The 11,636-nt window shown below is 32.9% G+C and overlaps 1 protein-coding gene across 1 annotated transcript; it reads right to left on the bottom strand.

Moving 5' to 3' along the window:
* Positions 1-9,368: 9,368 nt before the first annotated feature.
* On the bottom strand, positions 9,369-11,189 carry LOC123886536 (probable pectinesterase/pectinesterase inhibitor 32). The gene is made up of 2 exons (XM_045935843.1): positions 10,856-11,189; positions 9,369-10,078 (listed from the first exon to the last, which is right to left on the bottom strand). The coding sequence occupies exons 1-2, from the start codon at positions 11,076-11,078 to the stop codon at positions 9,369-9,371; spliced, it is 933 nt and encodes a 310-aa protein (XP_045791799.1). The 5' UTR covers positions 11,079-11,189.
* Positions 11,190-11,636: the final 447 nt, after the last annotated feature.

The following is an 11,636-nucleotide window of genomic DNA, read 5'->3' on the forward strand; positions in this document are numbered from 1 at the left end:
CGGGTTTTTACCCTACCCGTTATATGTATTTTTTACGGGTACCCCCGGGTATGGGTCAAATTGCCATCCCTATATTTATTCCTTAAGTTTTGTTTATTTCAATTTAATCCTATAAATTACGGACACTGTTATTTGGTCTTTAAGTTTTTTCTTTTCATGTTGGTCAATTGTGAAGTATTTTGATCTCTTTAACTACAAATATTAATATTTTGATCTCTAATAACAGATTAAATTGTCTAAAGTTTGGTATTTTAAAGTATTAAATTGTCCAAAATTCATAAATTAAAAAAACTAAAATGAAAAAAAAAAATTTAAGCAAACAAAATTAAACTTAAAATTAATTTAAGGACAAAAATTGTTATTTAACAAAAAAAAAGATTATTTTACATTACAATAAAAAATGATCCATAGATATCTTATATGAAAAATATTCAATGTTATTACTACCAATTTGATTTGATTAGTGTGTGACATTAATTTATCCAAATGCTAATTACTACCACTTTATCAAGATAAGATATTATAAAAAATAAAAAAATAGTAAACAAAAAAATTAAAAAAATAAAGATAAGAAAAATGAACAATACGTAACGGAGAGAGAGAACGTAATCTGCGGCAATAGATTTGTAGAGAATCTAACTCAGGAAAAATAAGTTATAAGCTAGCTAATAGCTGAAAAGCTAGTTAATAGCTGATAGTTGAAAAATTGGCTAATTGAAATTAAAGTGTTTGGTAAAATTAGTTTTTAAAGTGGATAATAAATATAAAACATAATTGATAGCGGGTAGTTTCTTTTTTAGAGTGGGTAGTTATTAAATTAAAGGGTAAAAATGGAATAAACTGTTAAAAGCTATAAGCTATAAGCTCAAACACTATCATTTGGCCTGACTTTTTTTCCTCTTATTTAGAGCTTATGCAAACAACTTATGCAATTTTTATATATTATTATAAGTTTGTCAAGATAGTTTATGATAAAATAGCTTATAAAATTACAATTTTCACTAGTATGAACTTATAAAATAACATAAAACTTAATTTATATTGCATAAGCCGTTTGCATAAGCTTAAAAAAAATTGGGCCAAACGAACAAGAAATAGCATATGAAAAAAAGCTATAAGCTAGTTAAAAAACTTGTTACTAAACACCTCTAATATTTTGAAACAAGCTTATAAGCTCAGCTATAAGCTAACTTTTGTGTTCCCAAACACATCCCTAATAAATACAAAAGATATACTCGTCTAAACAAAAAACCGTTAGGATAATAAAAGATATACTCGTCTAAACTAAAAAAAAGATTTGTATCTAACATTTATCCTAAAAAAAAATATACTCGTCTAAACTAAAAACGGTTAGGATAATAAAAGATATACTCGTCTAAACTAAAAAAAAAAGATTTGTATCTAAATATATAAATAGGTGGAGACTCATTCTCTCTTTGTTCATATAACTAACCCATTCATTCATTCCACTACACACTCTTTATAGAGACAAACTTTGTTATCTTTTTCAGCGGAGCAACAACAATGATAACATATCAGATCAAGATCACACTCTTTGTACCATGCAATGAAATCGAAGATGATGTTCCAAGCAAGGCTCTTACAGAAAAAGAGGAAACAATCACTAAAGTTGTTTCACATCCTGAACTAATAAAAGATCTTGATGCTCAAAATGGTGCAATGTACTTGGATAAGGGAAGCACTAGTGGAGTCTCCTCTTCTAACACTGCAAATTATCTTCCAAAAGTAAAAGTTGAAGATGATGAAACTATGGTGAATGATGTGGCTGAGATCAAATTTGATGACCATGAGAATCAACTTGGTGATCGAGATGTAGAAACTTTGAGGAAGAGTAGAAGACTCTCAAAACCATCAATGAAAGCATTAGAAGCTGTTGTTGATAAGTACGAAGAGGAGACACGTTCCAAGAGCAGGCGAGGTGTAGAAACTCCGAGGAAGAGTAGAAGACCCGCAAAACCATCAATGAAAACACTAGAGGATGTTGTTGATAAGTACGAAAAGGAGACAAGTCGCAAGAGGAGGCAAGATGTAGAAACTTTGAGGAAGAGTAGAAGACTCCCAAAACCATCGATGAAAGCACTAGAAGCTGTTGTTGATAAGTATGAAGAGGAGGCAAGTTGCAAGAGGAGGCGAGTGTAAGGTTTACAATGCATAATGAATATGACAAACTGATAAAAGTCATTCTTGTAGTTTTATTTCCTTTATCACCATCATCAGTATTAAAACTGTCATTGAGGATAGTATATTTCTCACGTAGTTAATTTTATCAATTTCTCGTGGAGGAAAGATTAATGGAGCACTTAATTGTAGGCATTTCCCATATGTTGTTGATTACTCCAAATATCGATTTATCCGTCTTAGCTTGTCGTGTGCGCCACACACACACACAAGCATCCTAAGGGCACATGCTAAATAACTATATATATTGGGTTACTGGCCTATTCGAGATTTCAAGTAGTCACAGAAAGAATGGTATATAAATATCCACTTACAATGTCATTAAGATAAGAATGGTATATAAATATCCACTCTTTCTCAACTATTAAGAATGGTAAGTGGATATTTATGCAAAATATCCATTCTTTAATCCAAACACACTTTTTAAGGTAACTGAGATCTATTGGAGGGGATTAATCTCTAGACATGTAAAAAGTCCCAGCTGTTCAATAAAAGATTATATCCATTGACTAATATACAGTTCACTTCTAAATCATATGTTGAGCTCTTACACCTTAGTGGCTCAAGAGTCAAGACAACAACAATGTTCAATGCATAATGTAGTCACATAAAATCCATAACATGCAAAAATATGTCAATTAATCAAATACCTATGAACCATTATACTATTTAATCTGACTCCACAATATCCATATCAGTAGGCCAAAAGGTAAAGACAACAAGCAGCAACCGAATATGTAGCAGATTCAAACAATACATAAGGTTAGACTACGCATAATCCTAACTGCAAGTGTTTTAAATAATTGCAGTCCACAACCACAATTACTGCCTTAACAATGTTGAAAAGTACACAACTACCGTATTTATTCACGACTGCATTTTTCCACAATTGTTTTCACTTTCGGTATTTGAAATGTAACCACAGTTTGCAACTGCACAACTACTTGAAACCATTTTGAATCCAGCAACCTATTCCAGTATAGCTGAATTCATGCAATAGATTATCAGACTAAACAAACAAGGCGAGAAAAATTACTATCACAAAAAAGTATTCATGCCCATGAGTGCAAGCTAAAATCAACTTTCACATTCACATGAATTACTAGCCAATTATTAAGACTTATATACATCGCGATTTTGAAAAAGGCTATCAAATTTAAAAACAAAACCAACAGTTGTGTAAGTAGGAAATGCAAAACGTTAACTAAACTATCTCAAACTAGCTCCAATCAAGTCCTGAACAAGTATTCAAATCGAATATGGAACACGATAACAAATTAAGGCTAAATACCTGAAAACTTGATCATGATATGCCGGTTTTGTCCCTGGTTTGTGCAAGACAGAGTTTTTCTTCATAAAGCTTTAATAGATAAGATGACTCCTCCTTAAAACGTTTTATACACGTATCAAGAAACACCTGCTCAGACACTACAAATGGATAAGTTAAGCTTGCATCCTTTTTTCACAAACCTTTCTTCAACAGAAATTGCACAACTGAGGCTCTCGGAATGATCCTTTTTTCCAAACTATTTGAAAAAATCGCCCGTCCTTTTACAAGGGCAAGCGCATCCCAACACAACTGATTGACCCAAAAGCTCATCACTAAATTAATTTTATCAATGGATGCCAACATACAATGAGGCATCTTTTTAAATGCTTCTCGAACATCTTCATCAGACCACCCCCACTTCTTAAAGGCATTGACTTTTTCTTTCCACAGTGTTTTGCTTACAGTTAGCTTGGCTTTCAATGCTATACCAAAGGATATTCTTGAAGGATTAATACCCAAATCCTTCAATTCCTCAATCGACTAAAGCATGCAAGGTGAATCTGTATTCAATGTCCGAGACTGCCTCCGAAGCAATCTTGCAATGGTTGAGTCTGTAACTCCATTCTCAATCAGCATTGTGATGTTATGTGGCACACGACAGTCGCAAAGTAAAGCTGGTAATTGTATTGCACTAGCAATAATGTCCTTGTCTGATTGCAACAATCTATAAACCAATTCATAGGTTGGGACTTACTGACAAGGTTAACAATGTCAGAATTAGAAGCACCTTTGGAGAGTAAAAATTGAAACTTTGGCAACACCCTTATGGAGGGGTTGCAACGATATCGCGAAGTTGGGAGTTAGAGAAACTATTAAAGAATGTGAGAACAGAATCAGGTTTTTGGGCAGTCTTGAAAGTAACATTGTAAGTGGAACAAAGTGTGGAAGCAGATTGTGGGGAAAACCCAAAATTGTTGATGAGATAGGAAACTGCAAAAGAGGTTGAATCTGAAGTGTTGGTAGAAAAATGTAGAGAAAATGGTGATGGGTATTGGTTAAGTTTTGGTGGGAAAGTTAGGTTTTTGAGATAGAGAAAAGTTCTATTAAGCGAAATCAAACGAAACAATGCATGATGAATGAAAGAATGAATAAAACCAAAACTAAATCACAGGAACAGGAACAGGAACAGGTAAATGAAAGGAAAACATAATTAAGATGATTTGAGAAACATGAACCCTAATTCTGGATTGATTTGAGAAACATGAACCCTAATTCTGGATTGGTTAAGAAATTTCACATTTAAGATTTCAATAAGGGGAACTGAAAAGGATTGGAGCTCTTGGAGAATTTAAGATTTCAATAACACATAAAAAAGTTGCAGCCGAGGCCCTACTTTTCTTGATAAGAAAATTCTTCATTTTATTTAGGCTAAATTGCAGTTTTGGTCCTCACGTTTTCTAATTGTGCGATTTTGGTCTCCCTAGTTACAAACGAGCAATTTTGGTCCTCACGTTTCTTAATTGTGGGATTTTGGTTCTCCTAGTTTCAAACGAGCGATTTTGGTCCCCCACATTTGCCCCATTTTGTATTTTTTGGTCTCTGTTGACTATTTTGACCAAAAAAATTGTCGACATTGATTTTTTTGACACATGTGTTAATTATATTTGACAACTTATAATTTTTTTAATATGTTTTTTTTTTAAAAAAAAACAAGGAAGGGTCGCCTTAGTCTGTTGAAACTAGTCGCGGCCTGCATACAATGTTCCTTGCCATGCCACATGCAAGAGCTATTTTCATTAAATTGGCAGATCGATTACATAATATGATGACGCTAGATGCATTGCCAATTGCCAAGCAGCAGAGGTTTGCAAAGGAGACTTTGAAGATTTTTGTATTTTTGGCCAATCGCTTAGGAATATCTAATTGAAGGAACAATTAGAAAACTTATGTTTTAAGCATCTCAAACCAGTGCATCACAAGGAGCTTTCGTCGAAGCTTCTGCAATTGAGAGATTAGAGCAAAGATGATGACATTTTTTAAAAAACTCACATGACCTTTTCTTGTTTTTTTTTCAAAAAAAAAACAATAAAAATGAAATTATATGTTGTCCAATATAATTTAAACATGTGTCAAAAAAATTCAATGTCAACAGTTTTTTTGTCAAAATGGTTAACAGGGACCAAAAAATGCAAAAGAGGGCAAATGTGGGGGACTAAAATCGCTCGTTTGAAATTAGGAGTACCAAAATTGCACAATTATGAAACATGGGGGACCAAAATCGCTCGTTTGAAATTAGGGGGACCAAAATCGCACAATTAGAAAACGTGGGGGACTAAAACTACAATTTAGCCTTTTATTTACCTTCTTTTTCCATGGTCATTTTTTTTGAACTTAATCATGGTTCTATATCTCTTTTTCATTATAAATAAGTGACTTAAATAATGAGCGAAATGTCAAATAATACCCTTTGAAATTTCAAAATTTGTCCAATACCACATCAAATTTGAAAATAGGCAAACACCCCCTTGAAATTGTAAAATGTCAATCAAATTGCTTCTTCTCTGTTTACTCCGTCTATTTTGATGATGTGGCAGTTAACTGCATACGTGGCATCTGTCAACGTTGTGACTAAAATTTGCAAAACCAGGGGCTAATTGCTCTAATTTCAGTCATTTAACCCTCTGATTTTGTAAATTTTAGCCAATTACCCTTCTGTGACGTGTCACTACAAGAATGCTTCAATTTACCGACGGATTCAAATAATATTTATTGGCGGTTTTGACCCTTAATAACTTACTGGCGGTTTAAACCCTCAGTAAGTGAAAAAAAACCCCAAAACATTAAAAAAAAATTTTTTTTTACGGCCTAAGCCGCCAATAATTTTATCCCTCAAAACAAGAAAAAGAAAGTTATATTTTCTGGCGGCCCAAACTGCTGGTATAAAAAAAAACAAAAAAGTTGATTTTCTGGCGGCCCAAGCCGCCGGTAGAACTTTTCCAATATTAAAAAAAGTAAATAATGCATCTTCATATTTCATTTTCCTCTTCTCCTTTTCATAATACACTCTTCTCAATCTCATGCTTCAATTTCTGCCTCATATGCTCATCACCTTCCACCTTCATCTTTGTTCAAGAATTATTTTACCATGGATCTCTCGCCCTCCACCTCCTTCAATAGACAGATTTCTCCACAGATCTGTTGCTCTCCACAGATAGATCTTTCGCACTGCCTTCAACAGATCGATCTCTCCAACAGATAGATCTCTCGCTCTCCACAGATCTCTCGTTCTCTACAGTCAGATTTTTCGCTTCCATCGTCAACAACGCCACCGTTTTGGTCCTTGCTGCACATAAAATTCTTGTTCTGTTCCTACATCTTTACTCCTGTCCTTTCTTTTTGCACAATTTTTTTTATATGGATCGATGAAATCTTGTTTAAGGGTTGGAAATTTGGGTAATGGCTTCTATACCAAAAAGAAAGGTTTTTTTTTTTTTTTTACGGTATAAAAAAGAAAGGTTATTTGTAACAAAAAATAATAATAATATGATTTACACAATATGGAAATTTTTCTTCTGTTTCTATCATACTTTGATTTGCACAATTTGGAAATTGCTTTTCCATTCATGCTTATCCTCGAGCCATTGAGGTGTTTGAACAAAAAAATTTATTTTTTATTTTTTAAAAAGAAGCATGTCAATAGCGGTTCTGGCCGTGTGTATGTGGATGGCAAACTTTGTGGCGGTCTGGACCGCAAATACATCTACCGACGAGCAATTTCTTGGCATATTTTGGCAGCCAGTTGGCCGCCAATAAATAAGCATTTATTGGCGGTTTTGAGTGGTTTCAGAGGGTTTGGGGCCGCCAGAAAATCATGATTTTCTTGTAGTGTGTATCATGATCAATTATCCCCCTCATGTGACGTGACACGTATGCAGTTATCAGCCATATCATCAAAATAGATGTAGTAAATGGAGCGGAGGACAATTTGATTGATGTTTTACAATTTCAATGGGGTATTTGCTTATTTCCAAATTTCATGATATTTTTGACATATTTTGAAATTCCAGGGGTACTTGGCATTTCATTCTTTAAATAATGTTTGAAATACATTCTTTTAACACACATTGGTTGAAATTAATGAGTCTCATAAAAAAAAAAAAAGTGGGTCCCATTAAATTTTATAGATTTTATAGGATTCATACTCCCTCCGTCCCGAAATATAAAAAAAATAAAATAATTTCACACTTATTAAGAAACTCTAACTTACCAAAATAAACAATTGAGTTTCCTAAATTATCCTTGTCATAATGTAAATAAAACTCCTCGATAATGGAAAAAATCAACTTTCTTAATGATGGAAGCTAAAAGCCATATTGATAGAAGCTAAGACCATCTCCAATTGTGTAGTACCTATTTGGTATTCATGGTACTTATTAGGTACTACTATTGGAGCAATATTCATTTGAGTACCTAATAGGTACTAGTTCTAATAAGGATTAATACCTATTTAATCTGGATCATTGAAATATTTGATTGCCATATGTCACGATCTGAGCAATAGACTGGAGGAAAAGGATGATAACCCAATGGAGTTGATCTCAACTCCAAAATTAATAAGTGATGTTGCTGATTATAATTGGAGTGTGTTTAAAGAGTGTGTTAAAGAGTTTGACCCTAACATTATTCAAAAATGGTATTAGAAGTGTAATTCTATTGGGTGTCGTCTCTTTTGATATTTTTATTGGAGTTCCACTTATATACAGCGCTATGTTTTGTAACTCCTCTTTTACGGGTCTCTGTTCGTGTTGTGCAGAGACCTGATTAATATTACTCCCTCTGTTTTCTTATAAATCTCCGGTTAGAATGATAAGACAGGTGATGCTAATCATATTTATTTATTTATTCTCAAAGTTATTTTAGCATAAAGATTGTTAAATATGTTTGGATCTCATCCCTAAAAGCTAGCTCATAGGGTGAAGTTGCCCTCATATACTTATACACTTCACATCCCGAGAACCTAAGCAATGTGGGACTTCAAACAAACTCCAACAACACAACAACATATTCAACATCCACCCTCACGCCTAGCATGGTCCTGGGTCAAATGCTCACATTGCAGTCCTTAACCCGGCTTTGATAAGATCTCAACAAATATGTGTTGTTTTTTCTTTCAAACAAACCAGTGAGTCCATTTACTTTTTTTCTTTCCCAAACTTGTCAAACAAATATGCGGTGTTTTGGCAATTGCAATAGCAAATACACTCTTCCAGTACATAGTGGCAAATACACTAGTATCGTTCTCAAAATGAAATCTTTGGATATAATATAACCAATCAATAATAGCGGCGTTACAAAGAAATGAACTGATTAGAAAATGTGGAATAGAAAAGAAACAAGTAAAGTTGAAGGATTTTTGTTGATGTTTGAGAATAGAAATTAGAATTAAAATTATAAGGCAATTCAATAGTAAGAAGAGTCAATACATGAAAATTAACAAACAGATGCAATAATTCGTTGTGTCTATGTTGGTTTGGACTTCAATTGGTATAAATCACTTTCTCTGGTTGGACATGACATACTTGGTAGCCTCTACTTCAATTGCTGCAGAAGGCAAAGAAACTTGTGAATCAAATCTACTGCATACAATCAAGGACCATATAGCAAATTTTGAAAGTACGAGAACTCTACTTGCTGGCACTAGCAGACATAGCTAATAGCTATATCCCTTTTATTTGAACATATATACTTATCTAGTTGTATTGAGCTTCATAATAATACTATATAAATTTTCAATCAAGTAGACACTAATTTAAATAAACACCAAATTAAAGGAGGATCCTTCTTGTAATTATTTAATAATAGAAGTGTATTTATTTATTTTTAATTACTACAATTTCCCCTATATAATGTTTGGATCCCCTAAACCACTGATAAACGGTACACCCGTAGAAGGTAACCATTGATCCCCCGAAATGAATTGGGCGACGGTGAAGATACGAGCTTGACTAGAATCATTCAACATATGGTAGCCAGACCATTTCACACGGTTTCGTAGGTCTGCTCCTGGTCCAAAGTTATTGTACTCTGCATAATATAATGTATCCAAATACTGTGAACCATTCCACTCTAACCACCCTCCTTGATTCAAAACATCACTTATGTAAGTTTGCATGAAGATTACTTTTGAATATGGATGCCACGGTCTACCAAGGAATGTCGAGGTTGATTTAATTGCTGGTAAAAGATCGGAGTCTGCAGAGATATTGCAAAACTGAAAGGAGAAACCAGTTGGTCTTCCCTGGTATTTTCCTCCTTGAGCTGTGATTGTGTTCTTTTGTACCGGCAACCCTTTCTTGACTAATATGATGCAGTTTTGAAACACCGCGGTTGCATATCCAAATATGAAGTCCACTGTGCCGCTCATTATGCATTCTTTATAAAATTGAAGATTAGTATTTGCGCATAAACTATCCTGATAGCCGGAAATCTCACACCGATAAAAAACTGAGAAATCTGAATCGGATTTTAGTGCCACTGCTTGTCCATTTGTTGGCCCAGCCGTGTTCCGAAAAGAAATTTCTTTCGCGATAAACCTTTTTCCACTAACAGCTTCATAAAAAAAAGTTTTCAAATTTATGAGAATTTGGTAAGAGCTAGGTTTCAATATTAAAAGGTAAAATACAAAGTGAGTCAAGTGTGATGATTTATAATAGCTTGATTTACATATTTGAGGCCCATGTTAGTGGTCCATTGTGAACAAATGATCAATACTATTATAATATATTTGTCTGTTATTTTTTATATTTCATTTTAGTCCTTTATTTTTTTTTAATGTGCACAATTTAATCCGTCATTCATTTCTTTAATTAAAAAAATGCTGAAATAATAAGTTTATTGATAACTTTATTTTTAAAAATTAAGCCAAAAAATTAAAAATCCAACACAACGTGACACTGTCCTCAATCATAGTTAGCATCTATTTTTTCTTTTTGAACAATAGTTAGCATCTATTGTTTGCTTAAATACACACAAAAAGTAGATATTACGTTTTCTATCTAATTTTCTTTATTAAATAATAAAAAGAATATTAATTCAACAAAATAATAAAAAGGATATCATTTATACACAAATGTTTTCCTCCAACTCCAATGTCATGTTTTTATGAGAACCACCTATAGAAATGCAACTTCAATGGATACATATTCAATCCAATGATATGCTTACTAGCTAATATTATTAAGTCTCAAAGTTTTTTTTTTTGAGGTATATTAAGTCTCAAAGTTAGACAAGAAGAAAAGAAATAAAAATAAATAATATCTACAAAAACATGGGGTGGAATAAAAGGCAAAAGAGAATTCAGAGTATTTGTAGGAATTATATCCTTACCAAAGGTAGCCGTATCATATGTACTTAAATTATTATTTTGACCACATTTAAAGGTGGCACAATTCAAGTTACCAGAGATGATAGTGGTATCTATACCCTCTCCAATAATCATGAGGTTCCACTTAGATTCATCAATCACAATATTTTCCATGTACACACCTCTCTTTATCAATATCACATATCGCTTCATGCTTTTATAAGGTGATGCCGATATTGCATCCATTATTTTAGTATAATTTCCACTTCCATTAGCATCCACAATTGTATTGATATTCACCTCCCCATTTGTTTGCAATAGTTTGCGATCTCGTGGTCGAATCCAATATGGAAATTGACCTTGGCACATAAAAATTTCACACATAACTAAGCAAAATATTATAGTATATAAGAGTATAGAAATTGATTGTTTCTTTGAATGATGGGCCATTGGAATATATGAGATAAATCTAAAGTATATAGTATAGAAATGCCAAAATATAAGAATGCATTTGATACTTCATCTACCACTCATATATATACTATATAGATTGATTATGTGGCGTTAGAAAACTCATGCACTTTCAAAATAAAATACAATTCATAAAACATTGTTTTTACTTAATATGCATAATGTAGATGTATTGTTTCAGAAATAACCTAGTTTTACACGTTTTAATGTATTTCAAATATGGATTGTATATTGAAATAAACAATCCATTTTTGAACCCTTTTTACAAAGCCATTAGTCAATTTTCCAAATAAACATTACTCTAAGCCATTACTCAAAGCCATTTCAATTCAG

Source organism: Trifolium pratense, linkage group LG5 (genome assembly GCF_020283565.1).
Source record: "Trifolium pratense cultivar HEN17-A07 linkage group LG5, ARS_RC_1.1, whole genome shotgun sequence".
Taxonomy (NCBI): Eukaryota; Viridiplantae; Streptophyta; class Magnoliopsida; order Fabales; family Fabaceae; genus Trifolium; species Trifolium pratense.

Excerpts from the sequence above, each read along its gene's own strand:
- LOC123886536 (XM_045935843.1), bottom strand. The coding sequence starts at position 11,078 with ATGGATGCAATATCGGCATCACCTTATAAAAGCATGAAGCGATATGTG. Across the intron at positions 10,079-10,855 it reads ATATGATACGGCTACCTTTG|CTGTTAGTGGAAAAAGGTTT; the intron begins GTAAGGATATAA and ends TTTTTTATGAAG.